Source organism: Schistocerca piceifrons, chromosome 5 (assembly GCF_021461385.2).
Source record: "Schistocerca piceifrons isolate TAMUIC-IGC-003096 chromosome 5, iqSchPice1.1, whole genome shotgun sequence".
NCBI classification, from domain to species: Eukaryota; Metazoa; Arthropoda; class Insecta; order Orthoptera; family Acrididae; genus Schistocerca; species Schistocerca piceifrons.
This window is the reverse complement of record NC_060142.1, coordinates 603,789,521-603,804,608: the sequence shown is the minus strand read 5'-3', so window position 1 is coordinate 603,804,608 and position 15,088 is coordinate 603,789,521. Positions and strand designations below refer to the sequence as shown.

The following is a 15,088-nucleotide window of genomic DNA, read 5'->3' as shown; positions in this document are numbered from 1 at the left end:
CCTTAGGTTAGTTAGGTTTAAGTAGTTCTAAGTTCTAGGGGACTGATGACCTAAGATGTTAAGTCCCATAGCACTCAGAGCCATTTGAACCATTTCAACCACTTACGCTGAAAAAAACTAGGTGCTAAAATATCGCTTTGAATTGAAGAAAAATGAACGTAACTGTTTTCATATGACAAAAACAGCTCTTTGTGTTGACAGAACGAATGGGAGGAGCGCATCTACTCCGGAGCTGCGAGGCACGCACGCCTGCTCACTCTGGTGCTCTGCGTCGACTACGCTATCGTGGCCTTCATCTGGGACTCTCTGCCGCTCCTCAACTTCATGCAGCAGTCGCCGGAAGGACGCTACAATAACAGCGACGCCATATTCTCACAGGCAATGAAACGAATATTTAATACATCAGAAAAATCTACTTTTACAGGTGCGTTCTCCGATGTACTTTTCCAATGGATTTTTGTCGGGCTCGGGAGGGTCATTTCCGAATTCCACCAAATGCGCATGTGAAGTATGCATGCAGGTTGATATCATGTCTCCACAGCTACGTAGCATTAGCCATATCACTTATTAATAGATGTATAAAGCCGGTGACAGCTCTCTATTGGATCATTGTAAATAGGCCGACTTTTAGAATGAGATTTTCACTATGCAGCGGAGTGTGCGCTAATATGAAACTTCCAGCAGATTAAAAGTGTGTGCCGGACCGAGAGTTGCTAGATCACTCGCCCGCGAAAGGCAAAACCCCCGAGTTCGAGTCTCGCTCTGGCACACAGTTTTAATGTGCCAGGAAGCTTCAGGCTGACTTTTCTTTCTCCTTATTTAGAATGTACACAGGGGACTTTTTATTCTTTCTTGCTCCTAGGACTGGTTTACAGCAGAAATTCTCTCTTCGCGTCTTTCTGCACTATGTTTCGTTTCCGTGTAGGAGCTGTAGCTTACATACAATGAAGAGCCAAAGAAACTGGTACACCTGCCCAATATCGTGGACGGTCCCCGCGGGCAAGCAGAGGTACTGCAACACGACGTGGCATGGACTCGCATAATGTCTCAAGTAGTGCTGAGTGGAACTGTCACGATGAATCCTGCAGAGCTTTCCAAAAATCCGTAAGAGTACGAGGAGGTGGAGATGTCTTCTAAACATCACGTTGCAAGGCATCGCAGAAATGATCAATAATGTTAATGTCTGGGGCGCCTGGTGGGCAGCGGAATGTTTAAACTCAGAAGAGAGTTTATGGAACCACTGTGTAGCAGTTCAGGAGGTATGGGGCGTCGCATCGTCTTGCTGGAATTGCCCACGTCCGTTCGGACGCACGTTGGACGTGAATGGATGCAGGTGATCAGACAGGATGCTAACGTACGTGTCACCTGTCAGAGTCGTATCTAGACATGTCAGGGGTTCCATATCACTCCAACTGTGACGCCCCACGCCATTACAGGGCCTCCACCAGCTTCAACAGTCACCAGCGTACACGCATGGTCCATGGACTCATGAGGTTGTCCCCAGACCCGTACACGTCCATCCACTCGATACAATTTTAAACGAGACTCGTCCGACTAGGCAACATGTTTCCATTCATCAACAGTCCAATGTCGGTGTCGACGAGCCCAGGCGAGGCCGAAAGCCTTGTGTCATCCTACTATCAAGGGTACACGAGTGGGCCCTCGACTTCGACAGCACATATCGATGGAAAAATGGACATGAGCGCTTGGCGTCATTGGCCGGGAGGCCCCTTACGGGCAGCTCCGGCCGCCTTGGTGCAAGTCTTATTACAATCGACACCACATTGGGCAACCTGCGCGCTGGATAGGGATGAAAAGATGATGAGGACAACATAGCACCCAGTCCCTTAGCGGAGAAGATCCCAGACCCATCCGGGAATCGAAATCGGGCCCGTAGGATGTCAATCCGTCACGCTGACCACTCAGCTATCGGGGCGGACAGTCCACATCGATGATGTTTCGTTAAATGGTTCGCACGCGAACACTTGTTGGTGGCCAAGCACTGAGATCAGCAGCAAGTTGCGGAAGGGTTGCTCTTCTGTCACGTTCAACTATTCTCTTCAGTCGTCGTTGGTCCCGTTCTTGTAGGATCTTTTTGCCGCCGCAGTAATTTCAGATATTTTTGGTTTTACAGGGTTCCTGATATTCACGGTACACTCGTGAAACGATCGTACTGGAAAATCACCACTTCATCGATACCTCGTAGATGCTGTGTCCCATCGTTCGAGCGCGGACTATAACACAACGTTGAAACTCACTTAAATCTTAATAACCTGCAGTAACCGACCTAACGACGGCGCCAGACACTTGTTGTCTTATATTGGCGTTACCGACAGCAGCAGCGCATTCTGCCTGTTTACATATCTCTGTATTGGGATACACATGCCTATACAAGTTTCTTTGGCGCTTCAGTATATGTTACAGTTTGATTTATGGTTTTCAGTAAAGGTGTTCCTGCACTTATATTCCCACTATCGAACTCCGTAATGCTTCACAACTGCGAAATATGTACGTCCATATCTCCTTCTCCTCTCTCCCTGTGTCCACTGTCCTTTCATGTCCACCTCCTCATCCTGCTCCGTCTCTCTTTGCATGTTTTCCTGCCCACCCTCTCTGTCGATCTCCTCCTTCCATCCTCTCTCTTCATATCCGCCAGCCTATTCTCTATGTCCAGTTTCTCACCCCCTCCCTTTCCATCTACTGCCCCTCTCTGACCTTGAGCCTTGTTTGCTGTTGTTGAAAATTCAGATTCTTTTGTTTTGTTTTGGTTTGGTTTTAGGGCGCAAAACTGCTATGGTCATTAGCGCCCGGTCCGTGACTTAGGAAACAGTAAAAACCGAAAATGGAAACCAGCAGAAATGGGAACGAAACTCAAAAAATTGGAGAAACTAAAAGCAGAAAGAAGACTTAAAAATTCATTACAGAAAGGGGTTGGTTGTCCCCAAGAAAAGCTTCAAATGACTGACGTCATTTCACTGGCACTAATAAACTCGAGAACGCGATCGGCTGAGCGCGTGTCATCTGCTAAAATGGACGATATATCAGGCGACAGCTGTAGACGGGCGCGTAACGGTGTAAAATAGGGCCATTCAATGAAAAGGTGTCTTACCGTCCACAGCTGAGAACAGTGGGGACAGAGTGGGGGAGGATCGCCGCTTAAAAGATGTCGATGGCTAAAAAGACAGTGCCCTATCCGGAGTCTAGTTAAAATTACCTCCTCCAGACGGCGCGTTCGGGAGGAAGAGGTCCAAGCACAAGGAAGAGCTTTCACGTCCCACAATTTATTGTGGGGAAGTGTCGACCAATGGGCGTGCCATAAAAGAACAACTCGACGACATAAAACGCTCCGTAGATCGGTGAAGGGAATCGATTGAATAGCTGGCCGAAGAAGAGAGTCTTGGCCGCTATATCGGCCGCCTCATTTCCACAGATACCAACGTGTCCTGGGAGCCAGAGGAACGCCACCGAGACGTCCCCCCCCCCCCCAGGTGGAGCAAGCGCAGACAGTCCTGAATCCGGTGGACCAGAGAGTGGACAGGGTAAAGAGCTTAGAGACTGAGGAGAGAGCTGAGAGAATCTGAGCAGATAACAAACTGTATCCGCTGATGGCGGCGGATGTAGTGGACAGCCTGGAGAACAGCGTAAAGCTCCGCAGTATAAACCAAACACTGGTCGGGAAGCCGAAATTGATTTGGGGTGTCGCCAACAATATAGGCACTCCCTGCACCTAACGATGTTTTCGAGCCATCAGTGTAAATAAATGTGGCTTCCTTCATTTGTGCACATAGAGCAGCAAATGCCCGACGATAAACAAGTGAAACATCCTTGGGAAATTAGCAAAGGTCACGGAGCAGGCAGATCCGGGGACGGAGCCAAAGCGGTGCTGTACCCCAAGTTGTCAAGAAGGTTTTACGAAAGCGAAAGGAAAGAGAATGGAGAAGTTGACGGAAGCGGACTCCCGGTGGTAGAAGGGAGGAAGGGCGGCCTGCATACCCTACATCAAAGGAGGCGTCGAAAAAAAAGTCATGGCCTGGATTAGCAGGCATGGAAGACAGATGGCTAGCATAACGACTCAGAAGGACTGCTCGCCGATTGGACAGCGGAGGTTCAGCAGCCTCAGCATAAAGGCTTTCCACAGGGCTGGTGTAAAAAGCTCCAGACACTAAACGTAATCCACGGTGGTGGATAGAGTCGAGACGGCTAAGAGTAGACGGCCGAGCAGGGGAGTAAACTATGCTTCCATAGTCCAATTTCGAGCGCACTAAGGTGCGATAGAGGCGGAGAAGGAACATTCGGTCCGCTCCCCAGGAGGTACCAATGAGGACACGGAGGATGTTGAGGGATCGCAGACAGCGAGCCGGAAGATAGGAAACGTGGGAGGACCAGCACAGTTTTCTGTCAAACATAAGACCCAAGAATTTAGCGACATCCGAAAACGGAAGGTTGACAGGTCCTAGATGTAAGGAGGGTGGTAGAAACTCCTTTCGTCGCCAAAAATTAACACAAACGGTCTTACTTGGAGAAAATCGGAAGCCGGTTTCGATGCTCCAAGAGTAGAGGCGATCGAGATATCCTTGAAGACGTCGTTCCAGAAGGCAGGTCCGTTGAGAGCTGTAGTAGATCGCAAAATCGTCCACAAAGAGGGATCCCGAGACATCAGGAAGGAGAAAATCCATATTTGGATTTAAGGCAATGGCAAACAGTACAACACTTAGCACGGAGCCCTGGGGTACCCCGTTTTCTTGGGAGAAAGTACGGGAGAGAGTAGTGTTCACCCGCACTCGAAATGTGCGCTCTGCCATAAAATCGCGAAGAAAAAGAGGCAGCCGACCTCGAAATCCCCAAGAGAACAGTGTGCGGAGGATGCCTGTCCTCCAACAGGTATCGTATGCTCTCTCCAGATCAAAAAAATATTGCTACTGTTTGGCGTTTCCGAAGAAAATTGTTCATGATGTAAGTGGAGAGAGTAACAAGATGGTCAACTGCAGAACGATGCTTTCGGAAACCGCATTGGGCAGGTGTTAAAAGACTGCGGGACTCCAGCCACCAAGCTAAACGGCAATTCACCATACGCTCCAAAACCTTACATACACTACTCGTGAGAGAAATGGGGCGATAGCTAGAGGGGAGATGTTTGTCCTTTCCAGGTTTCGGAACAGGAACAACGATAGCTTCCCGCCATCGTCTGGGAAAAGTACTGTCGGTCCCAATTCGATTATAAATGTGAAGGAGGTAACGCAGACTGTGGGTTGATAAATGCAGCAACATTTGGATGTGGATACCATCCGGTCCTGGGGCGGAGGAGCGAGAAGAATAGAGTGCATGTTGGAGTTCCTGCATGGAGAAAACAGTATTATAGCTTTCGCGATTTTGAGAGAAGAAAGCAAGAGGTTTCACTTCCGCTGCACGTTTCTGCGGGAGAAACGCTGGTGGGTAATTTGAAGAGCTCGAAATCGCAGCAAAGTGTTTACCCAAGGAGTTAAAAATTGCGACGGGGTCCACTAACGTATCACGCGCGACTGTGAGCCCAGAGAGCGGGGAGGAACTAGGCGCGCCAGATAACCGTCGAATTCGACTCCAAACTTCCGAGGAGGGAGTGAAGTTGTTAAATGAGCTACTAAAGAATTTCCAGCTTGCCTTCTTGCTATCGCGGATGACGCGACGGCATCGCGCATGGAACTGCTTATAGCGGATACAGTTGGCCAAAGTAGGATGGTGGCGGAAAACGCGAAGAGCACGTCGCCGCTCACGTATTGCGTCACGGCATGCCTCATACCACCAAGGAACTGGGGGGCGCCGGGGCAATTCGGAGGTGCGTGGTACTGAACGTTCCGCAGCTGTAAGAATAACGTCGGTAAGATGTGTGACCTCATCGTCGACGCTAGGAAAGTGATGGTCATCGAATGTCGCTAGAGACGAAAAAAGTGTTCAATCGGCTTGGGCAAACTTCCAGAGTCGCGGGCGCATATATGGCAGTTGAGGCTGCAGTCTAAGGACACATGGAAAGTGGTCACTCGAGTGTATATCATCAAGGGCGAACCATTCGAAGCGCCGAGCTAACGGAACGGTACCGACCGAAAGGTCCAAATGAGAGAAATTTGTCGTGGAGGCAGACAAAAATGTAGGAACCCCAGTGTTGAGGCAAATTAGATCCGCTTGATGGAAGACGTCTAGCAATAGTGAGCCACGTGGACAAGGATGTGGAGATCCCAAAAGCGGGTGGTGGGCATTGAAGTCCCCAACCAGCAAATAGGGGGGGGGGAGTGGAAGCTGACCAAGAAGATGAAGGAGATCAGCTAGTGCCATTGTACAAAGAGAAAAGGTATTTCCAGAAAGGGAAAGACGGACAGCGACAGCTTGGAAGGAAGTGTTTAAGTGGATTGGGTGATAATGGAGAGTATCATGGAGAAGAATCATGAGTCCTCCATGGGCTGGAGTGCCTTCAACAGAGATCAAATTGGACGGACTGAAAATGGGGGAGAACAAAGCAGTCATGGGGACGCAGCTTTGTTTCCTGAAGACAGAAGATGACCGGCGAGTAGGATCGTAAGAAGATCGACAATTCGTCCCGACTGGTTCGAATGCCGCGGATATTCCAGTGGATAATGGACATAGGGTGAACAGAAAAGGGAGGAATGTGACCAAGGTTGCCGTCAACTCAACGACTGCTCAGAGCTTGCGACCGACAGCATGGAATGGCATTCAGCCGAAGGCAGAAGATCCTGATCCATAGGTTGGTCAGGAGCAGCTCCTGCCACCAGCGATCGGCCGGTTGATCGGCCGCCAGCAGTGCGCCTCGGCGACACAGAAGATGGCCGAGGTCGATTTCCGCCAGGTGGTGCTGTAGATGGGACACGCCTTGGCGGAGTAGGAGATGAACTGGGTTTCTTATTAGCCTTCTTGGAAATATGATGTTTAGATGGAGGAGGAACCGGTTGTGAAGTTGGGGTACGTAAAAAATCTTCACGAGTATGCTCTTTTTTCGAAGTCTTGGTGTCTGACTTGTGGACTCGAGATTTAGCAGAACCCGATGAAGGGTGAGCCATAGAGTGGGCAGGCGAAAGTGGTGAGGTTGAACGGGCGATCTTTGCGCTGGCCGAACTGACGACCGTGGTACTAAAGGTGAGGTCGCAAGTCTGCGTGGCCGCCTCCTTTGTTGGCCGAGGAGAAGCAAGGACAGTACTGTATTTTCCTGTCTGAGGCACGGTGGGCTGTCGACTGGCGAATAATTTTCGAGCAGCAAAGGTCGACACCTTTTCCTTCACTCTGATTTCCTGGGTGAGCTTTTCGTCTTTAAAAATGGGGCAATCTAGAGAGGAAGCAGCGTGGTCACCCATACAGTTGATGCAGCGAGGGGATGGAGGTGGACAAGCACCCTCATGGGCATCCTTGCCACACGTAACACCTTTTGGCCAGATTGGAACAGGACTGGCTGGTGTGATTGAATCGCTGACACCGATAGCAACGCGTAGGGTTTGGGACGTAAGGGCGAACGGAAATTATCTCATTGCCTGCTTTGATTTTCGTTGGGAGTTGAACTTTGTCAAATGTCAAGAAGACAGTGCGGGTTGGAATGATGTTTGTGTCAACCTTTTTCATATCTCTATGAACAGCCGTTACGCCCTGATCAGACAGGTAGTGCTGAATTTCTTCGTCAGACAATCCATCGAGGGAGCGTGTATAAATGACTCCACGCGAGGAATTTAAAGTGCGGTGCGGTTCAACCCGGACAGGGAAGGTGTGGAGCAGTGAAGTACGCAGCAATTTTTGTGCCTGGAGGGCACTCACTGTTTCTAACAACAAGGTGCCATTCCATAATCTGGAACAAGACTTTACAGGCCCTGCAATTCCGTCAACATCTTTCTGAATAATGAAAGGGTTGACCATGGAGAAGTTGTGACCTACGTCAGACCGAGAAACAACAGGGAACTGTGGGAACGATGGAAGAACTGTCTGTGGCTGAGACTCAGTGAACTTACGCTTGTGAGCAGACACAGTGGAAGGTGAGGAAACCATTGCGGAAGAATCCCCCATGATTACCGGCGTCTCCGATGGCGCGTTCCTCCCTTGTGGGGGCCCTCTCTGAGGGAACTCCCACCTTAGGTGATTGTTCACACCTCAGGTCACACCTCCCGACAAACGGATGGAGGGACCAATCGGTACTTTCGGAAGGTATGAGCTCGGGTAATCACCCCTCCCTGGGCCTGGCCGTTACCAGGGGGTACGTACATGTCCTACCTGTCTACCCAGGGTGGGGAATTACGCGTTACCCCGTCACCGGCTACGCATGAAAAAGCGTGGGTCGGCCTTCAGACATGCACAGGGAGGAAAAAAGAGAAAGGGAAAGGAAAGAAGAGGGGTCTCAAACGCCACAGCGGAGAAAAGGGCAAAGAGAAGAGGTAAGGAAAAGAGGACAGAGGAAGGATGAAGACTTGCAAGCGGAGAAAGCAAAGAATTTGTAACAGATTCGAGCGTCCGTCTCCGGACGTAGGCACAAACCATACTCCCACAGGGGGAGAAAGGGAAGGAAAAGGCCAGAGTTGAGGAGGGGGGCGAAGATGGGGGAGGGGGAAGGATGCGGAAAGGGAAGGTATGCGGCTCGGAAAGGAAGGAGGGCCACATTAGCTCAGGGTCCCGTGCTCGCTATGCACGTATCCACAAAAGGGTTGTCGACCCCCTGGGGGGAATTCAGATTCTGTGGTAGTATTCTAATCATATGCCAATAAGGCATAAATACAGCTTTCCTCTTTTCTCTGAAACGCGTTTCGTGTAAACGATTAAAAGTATGTAATGAGAAAGAATATGTATGGAATAATAATTTGTTTAGTGGTTTAAATGCTCTGCTATTTTAGTTCAAACTGGCTGCGAGAAATGAAACGAACCCACACATTTTCATAGCACAGTAACTTCTTCCCGCAGTAGGTTTTAATAGAAAACTTGAATATTGTTGTTTTGAAAATATATTGCCTAAATCTGTATGAATTATAATAGAGCACCCTGCAAAAACTTGAAGCAAATCGCTCAAGACCTTTTCAAGATTTGTGGTAGCAACGTTTCCCTATTATAAATTATTTATACATTTATATTACATATTAAAAAATTATAGCCTATGTTTGTTCAAATGTAGGTACATTGCAGTATCGTGTAAACATAGGAGGTCAATTGGTCAGGTACTTTTCGTTATTTTTGATAACAACGTTAAACAACGAGTTGTCTTTCGATAATAGTATAGATGGTCATATGTCTCTCCTGAGAATTTTAGGAGCCCCTTATGTCTCAGTACATGTCAAAACTAGGAAACTATTGCTTTTATAATGGTGTCCAGATCATAGTCTGCCACTAGTCTTAACGATTTAGTCATTTGCAATCTTATCAGTCAATTTCCTTTTCAGGAACGCTCGTAAGGATATCCCAAAACAGTCCAGTCTTTCTCTTTCCTCTGTCTGCACAGTTACAGTCTCATAACTATACAACACCATAACAGCTAGAAAGTGTAAAATCATTCCACAAAATTTTCTGAGTCACAGATACCTTAAGTTCCCCCGTCTGCTAACTGTATATCCACTTCTGGCAGGACTTTCTTGTAGAAAACTACGAAGTATATATCATTCGATTATTCGTCACAGCCAATGCTAGTAATGTAATGTGTAAGAATTCGATGCATTTACCTAATATGTAGTTATGAATGAGAAAAGAATAGATTTGTCGCTTCCGTGATTAGAAGTGTGTTGTGTGAAGTAGATGTTTAAAATTAAGATGTTTATAATTACGAAGAAACACATTCGTTTTCCGTTCTGTCTCATGATTCCTATTTCTTCTCGAAATGTTTTATGCAGTACTAATGTTTGTCCTTCCTATTTATTTCCTACATACTGAACATCCGAATCGACGAAATAGTATTCTTTAAATGCTGTCTCTCTCTGTTTCTCTCTCTCTTTCCACTGCAGAAGCGAGCTCGAATATCTTCGGTGTACAGACAAACATTTAGTTTTTTTAGTACCTATATTGTAGTTCACGTTGGCTCGTTAAGCTTCAGGCACCTAAATCACAAACAAAGCCTCCTATGCAAGTCTACAGGCTTTCGTGGGTGTTTTCATTGAAGGAAACCTCTTCTAGGATCATAGGCCGCGACATTTTCCTCTTCAATTCGTTTTACTTGATTGGCCATTCGACCGGTACGCTGGGATCTTCATCAGGAACTTGTGGTGTTAATGGTCATCTGAACACTATCAAAAAGACCATCGTTTTCACTTATAAAAAGCAATTTTTTCGAGCTTTTGCTGAAGAAGTGGGGTTGTTGGATAACATTTCTCCAGCTATATTTCGTGGGCCATCATCGTTGGGTATAAAAGATGATTTTCCCCTCTCAAGCTGAAGACGGGTTGTTGGATAAAATTCCTAACGCTGCTGTTGTCGAGCAATAGTCACTGGGTAGAAGCGAAATAGGCAAACCAAGAGAGGGGGAAATATTATCAAAATAATATTGTCACGCCACGGTGGTGGGTTCCTAGATATTTTTTTTTAACTCCGTGTCAACGCCGGAGCAAAATATGTCTATTTAAAAAAGCAGATAAAAATTCACTTAACATCTTCCTAAGAGACAGTCTCCACCCCTTCCAGTCCCATCAGATGTGGATTAAATTCAAAGAAATAGTATCGAAAGCAGTTGTGAGATGTATACCAAATGAATTAATCAGAGATGGTACTGATCCCTCATGGTGCACGAAACAGATCAGAACACTATTGCAGAAGCTAATAAGAAAGCACGCCTAATTTAAAAAGAAACAAAAGACCCTAGGTAGGTGAAGTTTTACAGAAGTGAAAACAATTTAGCGCGAACTTCAGTGCGAGATGCTTTTAATAGTTTTCACAATGAAACTGTCTCGAACTCTCGCAGAAAACACTAAGAGTTTCTGGTCGAATGTAAAGTATACCAGTGGCAATGAATACCTCAATACGCTCGCTGTTCGATTACTATTTCGATGTTATGGATGACAGTTTCACTATGACCATAGTTATTAAACACGGTCAAGAACAACTGCCAACATGGGTAACTTAGAAGCAGATATCTTTAGTGTAACGAAGCAGCTTAAAACACTTAAGAAAGGCAAAGGATCCGTTCCAGATTGTATACCATTTAGGTCCCTATCGTAGTATGCTGAAACAATAACTTCGTACTGAGCAGTCATATACAACTGTTCGGTCTTAGAAAGATCCTTCACGAAAGATTGGAAATTTACACAAGTCACACCAATACCCAAGAAAAGAAACAGGAATAATCCGTAGAATTTCAGAACCATATCACTGAAGTCGATTTCCTTAGGATTTTAGAACATATACTGTGTTCGAACATTTTGAATCACTTTGAAGACGACGATTTATTGACAAATAGCCAACACAGATTTAGGAAATATCGTTCTTGTGCAATGCATTAGCTCCCTTTTCTCAGGAAGTAATGAGTGCTATCGACAGGGGGCGTCAAATTTATACTATGTTTTTATACTTCCATTAAGCTTTTGACACCTTTTCTGATAAGCCACTTCTGATTAAATGTACAATAGTCTCAGTTCATTCCTGTCATAAAGTCCTGTTGTAAAGGTCACAGTTTGTAATAACTGACGGAAAGTCATCGAGTAAAACAGAAATAAATTTGGTGTTCACCACAGAAGTGTTAGACAATTCGTTTTTCTTGTTCTCCATAGTCGGCAGCTGTGGCCGAGCGGTTCTAGGCACTTCAGTCCGGAACCGCGCTGCTGCTACGGTCGCAGGTTCGAGTCCTGCCTCGGACACGGTTGTGTGTGATGTCCTCAGATTAGTTAGGTTTAAGTAGTTCTAAGTCTAGAGGACTGATGACCTCAGATCTTAAGTCCCGTAGAACTTAGAGCCATTTGAACTTTTTCTCCGTAAACAGCATGGGATTCTATCTAGATTGTTTGAAGACGATGATATCATGTAAAGTTATCAGATCATCAAAAGAAATTGCAGAATGATTTAAACAATTATCTGCTTGTCGCGTAAAATGGAAACACATTCAATAATATAAAGTGTGAAGTCATCCACTTCAGCACTAAAAGGAATCCGCTAAATTTCAGTTGCACGATAAATCACATAAATCTAAAGTCTCTAAATTTATTTGAGTACTTAGGGATTACAGTTACGAATAACTTAAATTGAAGTGATCACATAGATAATGTTGTGGAAAAAGCAAAGCATAGACTGCGATTTATTGGCATAACAGAAAATGTAACAAGTCTACTAAAGAGACTACTTACACTACGCTTGGTCTCCCTGTTCTTTAGTATTGCTGTGTGGTATAGGATCCGAAGCAGATGTGATGGACAGATGTCATCGAAAAATTTCAACGAAAGACAGCTTCTTTTGCAGTTTCACGAAACAAGGGAGAGAGTATAAAGGATATGATGCATGAATTGAGGTCGCAGTCATTTATACAAACGCGTTTTGTGCTGCGGCAGGTTATGCTCATGAAATTCAAATCACCAACTTTCTCCTCACAGCGTGAAAATATTTTGTTGGCACCCGCCTACGTAGGGAGAAATGGTTAGTATGATAAAATAAGAGAAATCGGAGCTCGCACGGAAAGATTTAAGTGTTTGTTTTTTCCCCTCGTGCAGTTCGCGAGCGAAACAGTAGAGAAGTAGCTTAAAATTGCTGCGTGGAACCCTCTGCCAGGCACTTAATTGTGAATTGTTGATTTATCAATTAGACGTACATCTATATTCCACAACTGAATGCAGTGAGGAGCATGCTTTGAAGCAGAGAATTAGGCAGTGCCCTGGTAAGGCTTGTTCAGTACCTGGCGTGTCGCTAAGAGCCCCACACAACAGGGGAAACCGACCTCTTTCTCCCTCCCACGTCAGAGTGATGTCAGAAGGTCACCAACCATGGCAACTGTGACATAAATGTGACATCCATTACACAATGACCACTAGTCGCTTTGTGACAGTAGAAATTGATGTTAAGAACCGAGACATGGGTGGTAGTAACACTTCATGCCCAACACAGCCATGAAATAGGGCTCTATGCTCAGATAAAACGAGGCATAGCAGGCTCCACTGCTAACGGGCTATGAATTACCTGCGCAGACATAAACGCACCCTCCGCGCTGTGGCATGCTATAACAACTGACGTAAGGGGACAAATTACAAATGCCATCATAAACGAATCAAACCTATGTATTAAGGAAAGAGTCTCAGCCTCCCTCATATTACTGAAGGGAGTAGGCCTCACAAGGAGCACAGCAGTGGGCAATTACAGTGAGTCGAGATCGATAGAAAATTGTACAATATTGGAAGGACTTACTCAGGGTTCCCACAACACCATGCATACAGAGACTGCAGTTAACAGACAGAATAACAGACTGTATCTGATGAAGGCCGACTGGGCACAACTAAAGAGACCGATAGAAGACGCCCCGTTTCAGACCACACAAGGAAGCACTGACTGAAATCAGCCAGACCATAGAGCTAATTCAAAAATCACAGACTGATGCAGTAGCGATGTCCCACATAACACCAACCATGAGCTAATAAAATTAGGAAAACTAACTAGAAGGGTCGAAAGCAATACCAAAAGGCAAAAGTAGAATGGGACAGAGAGGCGATACTGAAACGTACACTATGTGATCAAAAGTATCCGGACACCTGGCTGAAAATGATTTACAATTTCGTTGCGCCCTCCATCGGTAATTCTGGAATTCAATATGGTGTTGACCTTGATGACAGCTTCCGCTCCCGCAGGCAAACGTTCAGTCAAGTGCTGGAAGTTTTCTTGGGGAATGGCAGCCCATTCTTCACGGAGTGCTGCACTGAAGCGAGGTATCGATGTCGGTCGGTGAGGCCTGGCACGAAGTCGGCTTTCTAAAACAAGTCCATGGGGTTCTATAGGATACAGGTCTGAACTTTGTGCAGGCCAGTCCATTACAGGGATGTTAATGTCGTGTAACCCCTCCGCCACAGGCAGTGCATTATGAACAGGTGCTCGATCGTGATGAAAGATGCAACCGCCATCCCCGAATTACTCTTCGTCAGTGGGAAACCAGAAGGTGCTTAAAACATCAGTGTAGTCCTGTGCTGTGATAGTGCCACGCAAAACAACATGACGTGCAAGCCCTCTCCATGAAAATCACGACCACACCATAACACCACCGCCTCTGAATTTTACTGTTGGCACTACACATGCTGACAGATGACGTTCACCGGGCATTCGCCATACCCACACCCTGCCATTGGATCGCCACATTTGTAACGTGATTTGTCGCTGAACACAACGTTTTTACACTGTGTCAGTCGTCCGATGTTTACGCTCCTTACACCAAGTGAGGCGTCGTTTGGCATTTACCAGCGTGATGTGTGGCTTATGAGCGGTTGCTTGACCATGAAATCCAAGTTCAAGTTCTCTCACCTCCCGCCTAACTGTCATAGTACTTGCACTGGATCCAGATGCAGTTTGGAATTTCTGTGTGATGGTGTGGACATACGTCTGCCTATTGCACATTACGGCCCTCTTCAGCTGTCGGCGATCTCTGTCAGTCAACAGACGATGTCGACCTGTACGCTTTTGTGCTGTACGTGACCCTTCACGTTTCACTTCACTTTCGGATCGGAAACAGTGAACCTAGGGATGTTCAGGAGTGTGGAAATCTCACGTATAGCCGTATGACACAAGTGTCACCGGATCACCTGACCACGTTCAAAGTTCGTGAGTTCCGCGGAGCCCCTATTCTACTCTCTCACGATGTATGATGACTACTGAGGTCGGTGATAACGAGTTATGGAGTACCTGGCAGTAGGTCGCATTACAATGCACCTAATATGAAAAACGTACGGTTTTCGGGTGTCAGGATACTTTTGATCACATAGTGTATATAGAGAAAACTAAATTCAGATACAAAGTACTACTTCTAGTACCTAGACGACGACACTGGGACGACTGAATAGAAACGCTACTCTAAGACGACACTGGTGGAGTGCCGTATAGACTAACAGAAAAAGTGAAGATCGCACTACGTTTCCCCGCAGTGGGACTATCACACGTTGTGATTCCATTATGGAGAAGCACAGCATAATAT

The 15,088-nt window shown here is 46.3% G+C and overlaps 1 protein-coding gene across 1 annotated transcript in view; it reads left to right on the top strand.

Annotated features, from left to right (window-relative positions):
* Nucleotides 1–15,088, top strand: part of LOC124799162 (odorant receptor coreceptor-like) — a 110,012-nt gene that overhangs the window by 13,355 nt on the left and 81,569 nt on the right. The window contains exon 2 of the mRNA XM_047262701.1: nt 202–424. Within this exon, the coding sequence (XP_047118657.1) occupies nt 202–424 (223 nt within the window). The remainder of the gene's footprint in view (nt 1–201; nt 425–15,088) is intronic.